The 15386-nt window shown below is 36.5% G+C and overlaps 1 protein-coding gene across 2 annotated transcripts in view; it reads left to right on the top strand.

Annotated features, from left to right (window-relative positions):
- Gulp1 (GULP PTB domain containing engulfment adaptor 1) overlaps positions 1-15386 on the top strand; it is a 235411-nt gene that overhangs the window by 143906 nt on the left and 76119 nt on the right. For both annotated transcript variants that reach the window (XM_051190105.1, XM_051190106.1), the window contains exons 2-3: positions 2178-2253; positions 10532-10593. In XM_051190105.1, the coding sequence (XP_051046062.1) occupies positions 2226-2253; positions 10532-10593 (90 nt within the window). In that variant the 5' untranslated portion in view covers positions 2178-2225. The remainder of the gene's footprint in view (positions 1-2177; positions 2254-10531; positions 10594-15386) is intronic.

Consider the following 15386-nt stretch of genomic DNA (forward strand, 5'->3'; position numbering starts at 1 on the left):
ATTTCTCACAATCTCTTGAGATTGGTTTCTCTGATTGATCATTGCTATTGGCTTCTGTGTAATAGCTTTGATCTCTTTAAATGTTAAAGTTAATTCTTTGGATTTTCTATTAGAGGAGTTTCTTCATGTACCTCTAAACTTTCTGTGTGATATTCTCTTCTCCAGTGCTCTGAGATGAACAATTATAGGTCTTGGTTTCAGGGGAGATTGTTCATAACTGACTGGGTTACATCTCCTTGAACTAGAAATTCCTCTATTAAGTAAGTAAAGATCACATTAATGAGAGATGCACAGTCCAATGTTTTAAGGCTAGCTTGGGTGTTAAGAGTACCCCTGGAATGGAGCTTCTATGCTGATTGACATACTCAGGATGAAAAGCTGGATATACTCCTCATGAGAAAGTGACAGGACTGAGGATAGGAATGTGGTGGGAAAAGTGTTTCCCAAACCAAAATCAATTCTTGATCTTTCTCTTCTGTCAACTGAAATTTGGGCATAAGTGATGAGGCTGTGGAAAGGCCTTACCATGAGTCCCCTTGCTCTCTTGATGCTTGGAAGACTAAAGCCCACAGAATTGGGAGGGTCAGTTGAACATGTGAACTCCCCTTGCTTTCTGTAATCAGGATTATCATGGAAGATAAATAAAGATAAGCATTATGTAATACTATAAGAGACAATATGTCAGCTCAATATCCTCCAAGGCATGCACATTATTATATTTATCTATAAATTTAAAGGAAGAAGGTTACTTTTCTTTTGAACTCGTAAACAAAAGCAGTCAATTTTGGAGTTCTCCTTAACAACAGTGATAGGAAAAACAATTATTATGTTCTTAAAAGTAAAATCATTCTATAAATAGATTCACACATACAATAACTTGGCTAAGTTAGTTTTTGTTCTGCAAAATGGCTGTCCAAATCAGACACTTCATCTTACTCAGCTAATGTTTTATTAAACAGATATTTTAACTTCATATTTTTACAAGTATGTTTTCCACCGGCCTGGTCCCACAGCCACACCAGCCCCAAATAACACACAGAGATGCTGTATTAGATATAAAGCTGTTGGCCTGTTACTAGTATTTTTTATTGGCCAGCTTTGTCTTAAATATTAACCCATCTCTATCAATCCAAGTCTTTCCATGTGGTCTTATCTTACCAGAGAGAGGGCCCAGTGGACTACCCTGTTAGTCCTACATCTTGAAACTCCTCCCTACTTCTTCCTCTTTCCTCCTAGTCTCCTAGTCCCACCTATCTTGCTTTCCTATTGGCCAACAGTGCTTTATTCATTAACCAATATGAGAAACATATTTACAGAATGACATCTCCCATCATCATGATTGAAGTAATTGTAAAAGATGACAATGTAAGTTATGAAAGGATAATATATTGTAATTCCAAAAAGTCTTTTGAGTTACTTTGGAATATTCTGGCAGTACTAACTAGTGATGACCAATGTAATATCAGTTCAAGAGTGTCTGCCTCTTAAAGAAAATAGTTCTTCCGCATTCTTCCATAAACTTAACTCTTGCTGGGCCTCCAAGTAGGGATTCTAACCTTAACCTCCTCATAAACTGTTAATGTGCAGTATTGCTGAGAAGGTATCTAGAAGTAATTTTTACATGAAAACATTAGCTGAGTAAAATAAAGTGTCTGAGTTGGAAAATCTTTTTGTAGAACAAAAAAAAAAATCCCTTAAATGTATTATATAGTGAATGTATTTATAAAATGAGTTTACTTTTCAAAGCATAATAATTTTCCTCTCTATATCTGTTGTTTAGGAGATTCCCTAATATTGATTTATTTATTTTCAACAAGTTCAGAAGAAACATACCCTTCTTCCTTATATTTACATATTTACAGATAAATATAATAAATAATATGCATGCCTTGGAAGACTGTGAGCTGACATATTGCACTTAACTCTGACCCTAATAGTATTCCATAATATTTTATCTTTATCTATTGTCATGTGAGACTGGGCAGACGGTTGCTTGTTGAGTATTTAGCATTTCTTAAAGGCTCTGTAATTTAAAATGCACTAAGAGCTGAGTGTAGCATTGCACACTCTATTCTCAGCACTTCAGCAAGACCTTTTCTCAAAAAAGCAAACAAAAACTGTTGTAAACACAGAGTATGTTGGTCAACAATGCCTCATTAATTTTTTTTTTTTTTCAGGATATTGAGTGTTACTGAGCTGAACAGCTGGGAAGATCCATCCACATCATGAACCGTGCTTTCAGCAGGAAGAAAGGTAAGAGAACCTGGGAGTCCAATCAATGCTACTAATAAAGCAGAAGTAAGACATTAGCTTTTCACATGTATTGAGCCAGTAGATTTTAATTAGAACAATTCATGTCTGCAACAACTAATTATTAATACATTTTTGTTGTACATTAATGAAATAGTAGAATTACTATGCTTCTTTCATAATACATATGAACATATTATATGTTCTCTAGAAATTGTATGCTATGCTGTTAAATTGCATGGAAAAGAATGATATGAAATCTGTGATAAGATTATAGATAAACAGTTATAGGTTGCATTCTGCACTATAAATTTAGGTAGATATTGTAAACTGCCAAAGAAGGGCATAGAAAATCTAATTATTGCATTATTATCTATATAGAGTTTTAGAAATTGACTTTAATCATCAAGGGTAATTAAAATGTGACAAAATAGTAAAAATAACCATGATTATTTAATATGTGAGCAATAGATAGTCCAGAACTAGCAACTAAAGAATTAGTCTTCTATTTTATTTAGTGAAGCCAATGAATGTATATCGTACCCAACTCCAGTTTCTCTTTGAGTCAGGATTCAGGTACCCATTTTAGGCCTAGGAAGGTGAACTTGAATTTCAATCATCTGGCCTCCATGATGCAGTTGTTGGAATTACTGGCATATACCATTGTACATGTTCCTGAGGTGCTGAGTTTCAAATTCAGGGCTCCATGCATTCCAATCAAACACTTTTACTGAACATAACCGGACCATAAACAAAAGTGGGGGTAACTAGCACTTTCACTGAAAGTAAAGTTGAGAATTCCCTGTATGCCATGAGGACTGTTTTTCATTATTTATTTGAAAGGCTATGTTTTCAGCCATGGCATTTACTGTAATGATGTGCACATAAGTGTAAACTAAACAGCCACTTATTTAGCAAAGGAAAAACTATTCTAATTGATAAGGAATAATGATATTATTAAATTATAGTTTTTGAAGTAAGAGGTACAAATACTTGTGTGTAGTATAAGAGACTAGTGGATTCAGTGGGAATTTACACAATATGTTCTTTGACACAGTTCAAACCTGTGAATCTTTAAAGACATTATTTTTTGTTATTATGAATAAAATAAAGCATTGTGACATTGTTTGATGTCTATAACTTGACTCTGATTTAAAACCCACTAAAATGGAAATGCTGTTTCCTTTTTGTAGTACCAAACTCTGGAAGCAGCCCTATAACCTTGTAGTGTCTGCTGTAAAATACTAGTGTCACAACTCATCAGCTGGTTCACAAAGGCCAGGCCTTTTAATATACATAGATCTAATTACAGTTGTCTTACTCAAGGCTTTAAAGCCAAAGGCCCCATCTTGAATTCAATATTTACTTAAAAGATATTTGGATTGTTTTTAATTGACAAATCTCAAGGGTAAGATTCTAATTCAATGGAATATGAGTTTGACACATTCATGCACAAAGGAAGAACAGCCAGGGGGAAAGTGGAAATACATACACTTGTAATTTCTTCCCTTGCTTTATTATTTCCTTCATTTTTTTCTGAGTTTAATGATTATCCTACTCAGGAAATTATTTGTCAGTATTTTGTTCTGCCTTTAAGTTAGAGCTCAATAACATACATTTTACTTAAATTTGACTATCAGTTGTGACTCTTAGTATTAAAGAGGAATTCACAGAGGGTCCACTCCTGCTGCTAAACAAGAGCACTAAATGCTGAGAAAACAGTCTGAACTACCATACCTGGTGTTATACATGCTGGATGGAACCTAGGCTTTCATGTATGCCAGAAAAAAATATACACTACCAATGGAGATGCATACTCAACCCTCTGTTCACCCTTCAACCATAGAAAAGTATCCATATCATTTTGAGTAGCATAGTTGTGGGCTAAAAATTAGAAATAATAATCCCCTGAAGGGTTTTAAAGAAAATTGTACCACTTTATTTTAGTAGGAAATCGGCCTTTCATCATCTCAGTTTTGGAAGCCTTCACAGAAAAGGGAATCTTGACCTACGTTATCTGTTCCCCACTAGGAACTTCCCCTTCTATTCATTACCTGCTGTTTTGATGCTTATGAAATGGAGAAGGCTTATCCTATCAAATGGGAGAAGGGAAAGGGGAGACACCAGTTCTTACCTGGCTTCACCATAGTCAAGGAGATGATTAACAGGGATCTGTAAAAGGAGTTCTTTATTGGTCTAGATAATAAAGTCAGATATAGAGGGAAATGTTGAGAGATCATAGAGAAGGAGCAAGCCACAGCCACACCTTAGCTCCTAAGAATCTCTGCAGAGAAGTGATTTCTTGTTTCTACCTGCTTATATCCTGTTTCTGCCCAGCTGTGACACTTCCTGTCTCTCTGTACAGACCTCCAGACTTTTTTTTTGGTTAGCTAGTGGCAAACTCTATTCTCTGACCCCTAGACAGGCTTTATTTGTGCAAGAAAGATTATCACCACAGGGATCCTTTATTCTTGAACACTGATGATGCTCATCAGAGCTGCCCTGGAAGATGTTCTCCTCTAGTATGTGTCACGTTTGTCCCAATAGGGTGGTGAGTTTGTGGCTATTTATTATATAATAAGATATACTTGCATATGCTGGAAAAACAATAGCATTATGTTTAATTTGAAATGGAAAATTTGAATTTAATGAGAGAATTCAAGTAATCTTAACATCTGGAGTCATAGTCCTATATTGGAAAACTATCTAATTCAGTGTGTTTCCAGTAACTAGTATCAGCACGTAATATGCATAGTATTTTAAACAGACAAAAAGGCCCTCCATCAGGAAGAGCTCATTTCTTTTTCCCAGTTTACTTAGTCAATGCACACAATCCCATTAACTGGTTCAAGAGTGTCAGGTAAAGCCATGACCATCTAGTACACACACATAGCTATTTTCTTTCCTGTCTTAACTCTAGCCCCTTTTCTGATGCTCTTTGTAGATGTCCTGACAGGGAAAATGCTGCATAGATGGGAATTGCATGCTTCTGAGCTATTCTGAAAAACTTCTTACAAGCTGTTCTAGCTAGCATCATGGGCTAGACTTTAATGGTTGCCTTTATGTTATGTTTCTTTTTTTTTCTGTTAGTATTTTTGAATTGCTTAATTCACATTGTATTAAAAAATAAATCATGCAGCAAAATATGTTAATAAATGTTACTGATTTCACTTTTGTTTTCTTTAACTTACCAATTGACATTGATAAGTAAGTGTAATTATAATGTTTAGCACCCAAAAATATTAAGAGTTATTTTCTTCTTTTCAGAAATTTTATTTTATATCCATTAGCTCAACAACATTTTATATTAAATGGAATATACTAGAAACATATGCTTTTCTTGTGTTATTTTGAGCTCTCATCATACAAAAACAATGAAATTATTACATTTTTCTGATAATATGTTTATCTAAATATAACCTATATTTGTTGGCCTAGCATTGGAGTGGTTTGCATTTGTCAAGTATTTTGAAATATTGGCATTTCCTTTTATGTGCCTGTTAAATTTGAATAAGTGCTTTTAGTGTAATTGGAAGGAATGTGGGCATGGTCTGAAATGTCTTATGTCCCTATTTATATAACAGTCTCATTATCTTACTGCTTCTGTGGTTAGAAATGGTGACCAAGGGCCAACAGCTGGACTCACCTGTCTAGGACCTACAACATCCATCAGTTAACAACAATAATTTGTCTGTCTCTGTTTTTTTCTTTTTTTTTTTTAATCATTATATTAATTTGGCTGGTACTAAGAACTTTTTAAGATATCTTTCCAGTTTTATAAGAACTCTACCTAAAAACAAAGTTATATATGATAGACAACCCATAAACTACAATACTGGATATTGTGTGAACATTGATTTTTGTCAGAAATTTCAGCTTATCCACTGGAAATCAAATATAGGTATAGTTAGATTTTATGACATGGTGTTAAAACTCGAAAGCAGCTTACGGAAGGAATAATTTATTTTGCTTGGAATAGGTGTTTATTTAGTTTGGAATAGGTGTTCCCATTGTGGTGGAGAAGGGTTGAGATTCACATTATTGAACATACATGGTTGGGATACTAACATCTTGATGGGCCAGGAAATAGAGGAGAAAGCAGTAACAGGTTTCATCTGTTTCTCTTTTGTTTCTTTTTAAACATGCAAGAGGCTGGTGACTACTTTTAGGTAGGAGATACCCTCTTGAATTAAACCTATCTGGAAAGTCCTTGAAATACATTATGATGTGTATCCCCTGACTTACTCCATGTCCAATCAATTTGACAATGAAGAAAGAACCATCCTATTATGTTCATGTTATTTTGTCTTCAAATGCCCCTGTGTGCCTACCTTTTATCTAGGTTACTGGGTTTGAGACAGTGGCAGAGAAGGGCTCTAGTCTTCCAGTAACAATGACTAGCACAGAGAATCTCTTCTCTTTCTACTTCAGGATAGGGACGAACTCTCATGACATTGTATTCTCTAACAGTTTGACATTACATCATCCTGGACAGTAGCTTGAGATGAATTGTTTAAAAAGATGAAAAGAGAAATTATATTTTTTTCAAACTTATTAAAGCCAAACCTTTGACATTTTCACTGTTTTGATGTGTAATACTTAATTTACAGTGTTCTTTATTTTGTGAGACAGAGTCTCATTTTTTAGTATCTAGCAGTTCATTATGTATCTCAGGCCATCACTCAGACTTAGAGTCATCTCCCTGACCTGAGCTCTTGAGTTTAGGTATTACAGTCTTGAGCCACCAAGCCTACCAAATTTTATGTTATGATTGTGTGTGTGTGTGTGTGTGTGTGTGTGTGCATAAGTATATACACATATGTGTGCATGTGTAGAAGACAGGAATTAATGTCCGGGTCAGACCTCAATCACTATCAACCTTGTTTTTTGGACTGTATCTCTCACTGAATGAGGAGCTTACTCATTGTCTACATTGTCTGTAACAAAAGTCCTAGGGATTCTATAGTCTTCATCTTCCCCAGATCTAATATGACAGCATGAGCTGTAGTACCTACCACTTCACATGAGTGCTGGGAATCTGAACTCATGTCCTCATGCTTATTCAACAAGCACTTTATCAACTGAGACATCTTCCCAGCACTTTATCTAAAACCTTCTGTGTAAAAAAAACAAGACTATCTGAAAAAAATCTTTAAAGCTATTCTTGATTTAGTCATATTTACTAGTAATTATAAAAAGTATAAATAAGATGTGAATCTAGATAATACAACTTTTAAAAAAGATTTATTTACTTTTACTTTATGTGTAATGTTGTGTTTTGCCTGTATGTATATCTGTGTACCATGTGCATGCTTGGTACCTCTGGATGCCAGAAGAGCACAATCAGATTCTCTGGAACCGGAATTGCCATCCCTTTGAGTCACTGTGTAGGTGCTGTGAACTGAACCAGAGTCATCTGCAAGGGCAACAAGTATTTTTTTCAAAAGCTTTTTTTTGTGTTTGCATTCCATCTGCAGTTTCCCCTGTTTTCCCAGCCCTCTACCCCCTTTCATCCACTCCTCCTCCACTGTGTCTCTTCAGGCAGGAATTCCATGGTTATCAACCACCCATGGTATATCCAATTTCAGTGACAGTAGGTGCCTCCTCCTCTATTAAGGCTGGATGCTGCAACCGGACAGAAGGAAAGGGTCTCAAAATCAGGGAGCAGTGTGAGAGACATCCCTGTTCTCACCGTTATGAGTCCCATACAAAGAAAAGGCTACACAGCTATACCACATTAGCAGAAGGTCTAAGTCAGGCCCCAGCTGGTTCCCTGGTTGTTGGTTCTGTCTCTTTGAGCTTTTATGAGCCCAGGTTAGATAGTGTGTGTGTTTCTTTGTGTCCTTGACCCATCTGGGATTTACAATCCTTTCTTCCCCTCTTCTTCAGGATTCCCTGAGCTCTGCCTAATGTTTGGTTATGGGTTTGCTTCTGTTTCCATGAGTTGCTGGATGAAACCTCTATAATGATAGTTGGGCTAGGAACCAATCTATGAGTATAGTCCTGTCTCAGATAAGGAGTTGTTTTATTTATTTATTTGTTTGTTTTACATGTCGATCCCAGTTCCTTCTCCCTCTTTTCTTACCCTCCCTCCCTCTTACCCTCTTTCCCCCCTCATATGCACCCTGACCACCCGTCCCTCCCATCCCCCCACTCCAATTCCACATGTAGGGCAATGCCATCCACGTGGGGTCAGGTAAATCTGTCAAGACATTTGAAGTAGGGACTAGGACTTCTCTCCTGTCTCTAGGTTAGGGCAGTATCCCTCCATGGGGGATGTGTCCACAAGGTCCTTTTGTGCACCAGGAATACATCCTGGTTCCACTGTCTGAGGTCCCTTAGACTGCTCAGTCCTTCTAGCTGAGACCCATATTCAGGGGGCCTGAGTCAGTCCCATGCTGGATTCCCAGCTATCAGTCTGGGGCCCGTTAGCTCCTTCTTATTCAAGTCAGCTCTCTCTATGTGTTTCTACAACCTGGTCTTGTCCTCTCCCTGTGCATTTGGATTCTAGTTTGACCCAATGTTTAGTTATGGGTGTTTGCTTATGTTTCCAACAGGAACTAGATGAGAGCTCCATGATGGTGGATAAGTTAGTTGTTGATCTCACTATCCAGAAAGGGCATTTATGGTAGCCTTTCCACGGTTGCTCAAATTGTTAGTTGGCTGCAGTCTTGTAGGTCTCTAGACCTTTCTTTAGGTTCAGTTTTCTCTTCAAACCAATAATGGCTTCCTCTTTTATGTTAGCTCTTTCTCTCTCTCTCTCTCTCTCCCTCTCTCTTCTGGCTTCTCTCTCTCTCCCTCTCTCTTCTGTCTTCTATTTCTACCCTGACTCAATCTTCCTAGTCGCATCTTCTTTCCTCTCTCCTCCCCTTTTCCTTTTCCTACTTCTCTCTCCAGTCATTGACCCTCCCCCACTTCCCCTGTGCTCTGGGGGACTTGTCACTTCTCCCTTCTGTGAGAGACTTTATATGAATCTCTTAGAATATACCTGTATCCCAGTTCCTCTGGTGGTGTGATTATAGGCTGGTGATCCTTTGCTCTAGGTCTAAAATCCATATATGAGTGAGTACATACCATGTTCCTCTTTTTGTGATGGGTTCCCTCATTCAGAATGGTTTCTTCAAGTGCCATCCACTTGCCTGCAAATTTCAAGATTCCATTATTTTTTTCTGCAGAGTAGTATTCTATTGTGTAGATGTGCCACATCTTCTTTATCCTTTCTTCAGTTGCCTCTGGGATCTTGCTATTACAAATAATGTTGCTATGAACATAGTTGAGCAATGGAGTTGTTGAAATGTTTTCCCATTCTTAGGGTGCCATTTTGTATTATTGACAATGTTCTTTGCTTTACAGAAGAAGCTTTTCACTTTCATGAGTTTTCATTTGTTAACTGCCATTCTTAGTGCCTGTGCTATTGACATTTTGTTCAGAAAATTTACCCCTGTGCCAATACATTCAAGGCTGTTCCCCACCTGTTTTTCTATCCGGTTTAGTGTGTCTGGTTTTATGTTGCGATCTTTGATCCAGTTGTTCTCGAGTTTTGTGCAGGGTGATAGATCCTACTGATCTGTCTCTCTAGCCCTTTAACATTTTAACAAATTAAATGACATTGTCAATATTATGTTTAAATCTTATATGCATGCTTCTTAATTTATTTTACCCACTTACAGCTCTGAATTGCTATGCTATGTGCACAGAAATAGTCATGATGCCGTTGACCCTTCAATGTTTTATCTTAGAAACTTGCTAGCACATAAATGTGTTTAATATAGGTATTTTGTATTGTCCCAAAACAAGTGACATTACAGAAATATATGCAATTTTTCATCTTTATGCACCTCCACTTTGTAAAACCCATATTAATGATACCATATTAGTTTCTGTTGACATAATTTAAAATCATCTCAGATGAATTTTGAAAGGATTAAATAAAAGAAAAAAGGATACTTATCTTAAAATGCATGTTTGGTTTTGCTCATAGCTCCACTATATATTTCTTATAAAGTAAGGACCAGGAGAAGTGGTTGTGTTTGTAACAGAAGGACAGCAATTGTGCTATGCCCAGCCTTATCTGCATAGTGACACCCTAATAATTAATGGATGACTTTCATAGTAAGAACACAATAACACCTTAATCATTTCCAGTTACAGCATCTTAATTTAAGAAAGTTTAAAAGTTAGAGTGTCTTCCCCAGTATAGATTTCCTTCAGGTGAGAATGTATGAACACAGCATTATAAAAAATGGTGGTTTAATTTGATACTGCATTTTCTCTGTTACAGACAAAACATGGATGCATACGCCTGAAGCATTATCAAAACATTACATTCCCTATAATGCAAAGGTAAAATAGTTATTAGGATATTATTTAATTTTACTTTGTTATATGTTATTTTGAATTGTTATAGTAATTTTAGAAAAATTGTTTATGTGTTGACATTTGCTGGTAAGTGGTATCTCAAACTAATTTGACATTACTGAAATAAGTAATATAACATATAGAAAATCATTTAAATTTTCTATATTCATTTAAAAAGACAAGTATGCCCTATGTAGTTTCTCGAGTTGTATATGTTTCATTCATGCTTTTTCTTATTATGAGTTGGATTCTATGTTATTTGGCAATGTCTTTGTCTCTGAGAAATTAAGCAGCTTAAAAATTAGCTTCCGTTAAATGCATTTTAATACTGTGGTACATCAAAAACCAATAAAATCTAATCTGATTAAGTGAGATACAATTTTAATATGTAATTGCAATCCAAGAAAACAAGCAAAAGAATGGAAACAATAAAGACATACAATGCATTTTTGTCATTCTTTCTTTGGATTATTTTGTTTTGGTGAAGGAGCAGACACATTAATACATACGCCATCATTTTAAAGATTTGATCTTCCATTTGAAGTTTTACTTCAGGGATGTAATTTATAAAAGACACATTAAAGAGAGATGAGACTTTGTAGTTAGCAAAAGATCAGAACTTGTTCTCAGAGAAATCTGAGTCACATATTTGAAGGGACAGAAACAAAAGTAATATTTGAGACTTTAAATGCAGGTCAAGGCAAGCTTGGCCTGCTAGACTTTGTAGACAGCATGGTGGAAGTAGGAAACTTTAATATTTGAAAGAGAATTTATAGGCTTATAGGTTAATAAACTATATTCTCTGATTCAATAATCATAGGCTCAGTGATTAATTTAGAAAAATGAAAAATTTCATTGATCATAATATCAGCTGTGCTTAGTGGAAACTCTCCACTGTTCTGGTTCATGTCCGTGTTGGCAGGAAGATGTGTATAAGGCCCTGAGGAAGAAATTACCTTAGAAGGTGTTACTCAGAACTAAGATTTGTTAGTGACAGGAAAAAAGAAGTTATTTCACAGGGGAAAAAAAATGCTCTAATACTTTCCATGCAACAGAAATGTGCCTGAACTTGCTTTATTAATTTCCCTATAAAATTGGCATGGAAGCTGATTGCTGCCACTTATCATGTAAAGTTATCTATTGCGGTTAAATAAGGATCAGGATAAACAAATAGGCCGAATAGATGTTTATTCAAGGAGAAATAACTTACAACCTAGACAGATGAATACCAGGAAATTCAACCCCATGCTCTCCTGTCCGAGTCAGGCCAGAAAGAGAGCTTTTCCTGCTCTCTCTCCAACCTCCCTCCACAGGTCACTTCCGCCCATGGCTCCACCCCCCAATGGGCGTGGTGAGTGCCACAGAAGGACTATCTCACTACAGTTATCAAACCAGAAATTTTTTTTTACCTATCCTATGGAGTATTAATCATAAAGAGCATTGATATATATGGAACATATCACTCACTAGACCTACTGTTATTTTCAGCTGCACAGTCAGGCATTACAGCCATGGTACAATTACATCCCTTAAGTGAAACTATCAAGGCTGTTTCATTTTTTGTAATTAAAATGCATCATATTGAAACTCTGGTTTGTTAGTATTAGTAAGCTCCATTCTAATTAAAACTATCTTTTATTTTAGTGTTGTAGGGTTAGTGTGACAATGGAGATCTGTATGTAGACAGGGTCAGTTGCTTGTGCTGTACCAGACAATAACTGTAACATTACTGACACTAATGGAAAACTATAGAACACTTCCCACACAGGGGCCTGCTTCATTCCATAAAGCTTTAGCAATGGTACTTAACTCACAGACACTGTTTAATGAATGAATAACTGACTAGGTGATATTGCATGCATTGATAGAGCACTCCTCTTGTTCTTTGTGCAGGCTGGTTTCATCTGTCTTATTTTACCTCATCTGTGAGAATGTATATCATATGTGCACCAAGTAGCATTACAGCAATCTGAAGAACAGTTTCCTACTCTGCAGTTCTTTGACTTTTAGTGGACATATTTCAAAGGTGTATTTTCTTGCTGTTAGTCCCTATACCATATGAAAAGTCATCCCATGTACACAGAAAGTGCTTTAGTATAGCATGGAATATTATAGATCATGGAACTAGATTGCCTGAGGATATATCCTAATTAAGAAGTTTAGCTCTGTATCACTGGGAAATCTACTTAATTTTTTCTGTATCCCTGCTATGCATTCAAGAATAAGGAAGGCAGTAATAGCATTTTCTTACATGAGTTGTTTTAGATGTAATGAAGGTAGATGAAGTTTGAAACATGTGACATAAAATAACTACACATTAAATATTAGCAACCATGAACACCTTTTTTTTTTTTTTCAAAACTTACCAAGGTGACAGTCTCCTAGTAGATTTGTATTATAAATGAGTGATGTATCAATACAGAACATTATCACTGAAGTTTATTTCATTCAACCTTTATGGATACTGGAGACATGGTACTGGTGTGTTTTACATGACTTAGGTTATTATTGATGCTTATGATGTCCTTGTATAATAAATAGCAATGCTATCATCACTTTATATGTTAGCAAACAAATGGGAAAGCCTACTTACTTTACCTGTTGTCACAGATATAGTAAAAAGGGTGACATCTGGAAAAACAGAGGTCTGTTTTACTTTAAAGTTTTATGTTTTTAAAAACTAAATATGATAATACCAGGTTATGCATTCATTATTTAAATACCTGTTATGTATAAGGCACTATTGTATTGACTAATGCCTTATGGATATTGGCATATTCCACAGCTCTATAGAAAACTGTTTATATTTGTTTGGAGTCTGTTGTCATAAGAAAGCACAATAGCCACCACAAAGGTCACAACATGTTTTTGTTTGGTTTCTATTGCTATGATAGAACACTGAACAAAACCAACTTGGAAGGAAAGGAATTATTTGTCTAGTAGGTTGTAGCCCATCATCAAGTAAAACTAGGGCAGTGATTTATGGCAGAAACAAAGAGGCAAGAGACCATGGCAGAATATTGGCTTGTTCTTCACCCTTCTCAGTTTGCTTTCTTATACTACCCAGAATCACCTACCTAGATCTAGCAATGCCCATAGTGGGCTGAGCCCTTCCATATCAAACATTAATCATGAAAACATAACACAGCCATGCCCAGAGGCCAGTCTTGTAGAGGCAATTCTTCATTGTGGTATGCTTCTCTCAGGGGACTCTAGTTTATGCCAAGTTGACAAAAACTGACCAGCACATACCATTCTTTGCCATTCACACAATAACTATGGAAAGCTGTAGGGTTTCAGAGAATAATAAGTTACCCTTAAAAGGTAGAATTCCCAAAGTTTGAAACAGAATATCTAGGTTAGAATTTGACTGAATATTGAAATTATAACTTGGTGAATCTTTTTAAAATTATTTTTCATTTTACATATATACCCCAGTTCCCCCTCCCTCCCTTTTGCCTGCCTTTACTCCCCCCCCCCTCCATCTACCCCTCAGAGGGGTAAGATCTCCCTTGGGGCATAAACAAAGTCTGGAATACCAAATTGAGGCAGAACCAAGCACACCTTCCCCACCTGTAACAGTGCTGAGTAAGGTATCCTACCATAAGGAATGGGCTCAAAAAGCCACTTCATGCACCCAAGAATAGCCCTCATTCGACTGCCAGCACCCCTTCTCTGAACAAATCAAGCCACATATCTGTCACCCACATTCATAGGAACTAGTTCAGGCCCATGGAGGTTCCCCAGAATCCTTAATCTCCCACTAACTCCAGTTAGCTGTCTCTGTGGTTTTCCCATCATGATCTTGACCCCCCTTCCACTTATTCATATGATCCCTCCTCCCTCTTTTATACTTGTCTGTGGGTCACTGCATCTGCACCCATCAGTTACTGGATGTAAGTCCTTTGATGACATTTAAGATAGTCACTAATCTGATTATCCTTAGTGATGTAACCCAGACCTAGAAATACAAACATGGTGTGTACGTACTCACTCATTAGTGGATATTAGACAGAAGGATAATCAGGCTACAATCCACAGCTCCAGAGAAGCTAGCTACAGAGGAGGACCCTGAGTGGGACACACATGGAGGACCCCAGGAAGGGAATATAGTTAAGATCTCCTGGGTAAACTGGGAGAGGACATAAAAGGGAGGGGATGGGTGTTGGAAACATGAGGGATGGAGAAGGCCAAGTTGGGGAGGGCTGGAGAGGAAGAGCAATAAAAGAGATACCTTGATAGAGGGAGCCATTATGGGGTTGGGAGAAACCTGGTGTTAGAGAAATTCTCAGGAATCTATGGATTCCTGGTGACCTAAGACTCCTAGCCATAGTGGAGAGGGTGTTTGCATTTCCTTTTTAAAAGTGCATTTTAGTTTCACCTTCCTTCATTTTTTTGAGTACTGACTGTAAAATTTTGCATTTGAACTTTGCATTGAAATTGTTTCAAACTATATGTAGATACAGAATAGTAAGTTATTATTTAATAAGTGTCAGTCTATAAGTAAAGTTAATTAGTTTTGATATTTTCTTTATGTGTAGTGACAGCATTAGTGCTATGTCACTGGCAATTTATCATGTTTCCTATACTCTGTAGCAATGCTTTTAGTTATAGCCTAAATAAAAAATGTGTTATGAAATCAATGTAGTGTAGATCATTGGAAGCCTGCCTTTACAGAGAGGATAAAATATAAAAAGGAAAGAAACTCAAAATTCATGTAGCAAAGATATATTTTCTCTGCAGAATTATGTTCTCTAGTCAAAGAATTTGAAAGCTAC

The sequence above is a fragment of the Phodopus roborovskii genome, unplaced genomic scaffold (genome assembly GCF_943737965.1).
Source record: "Phodopus roborovskii unplaced genomic scaffold, PHOROB, whole genome shotgun sequence".
Taxonomy (NCBI): domain Eukaryota; kingdom Metazoa; phylum Chordata; class Mammalia; order Rodentia; family Cricetidae; genus Phodopus; species Phodopus roborovskii.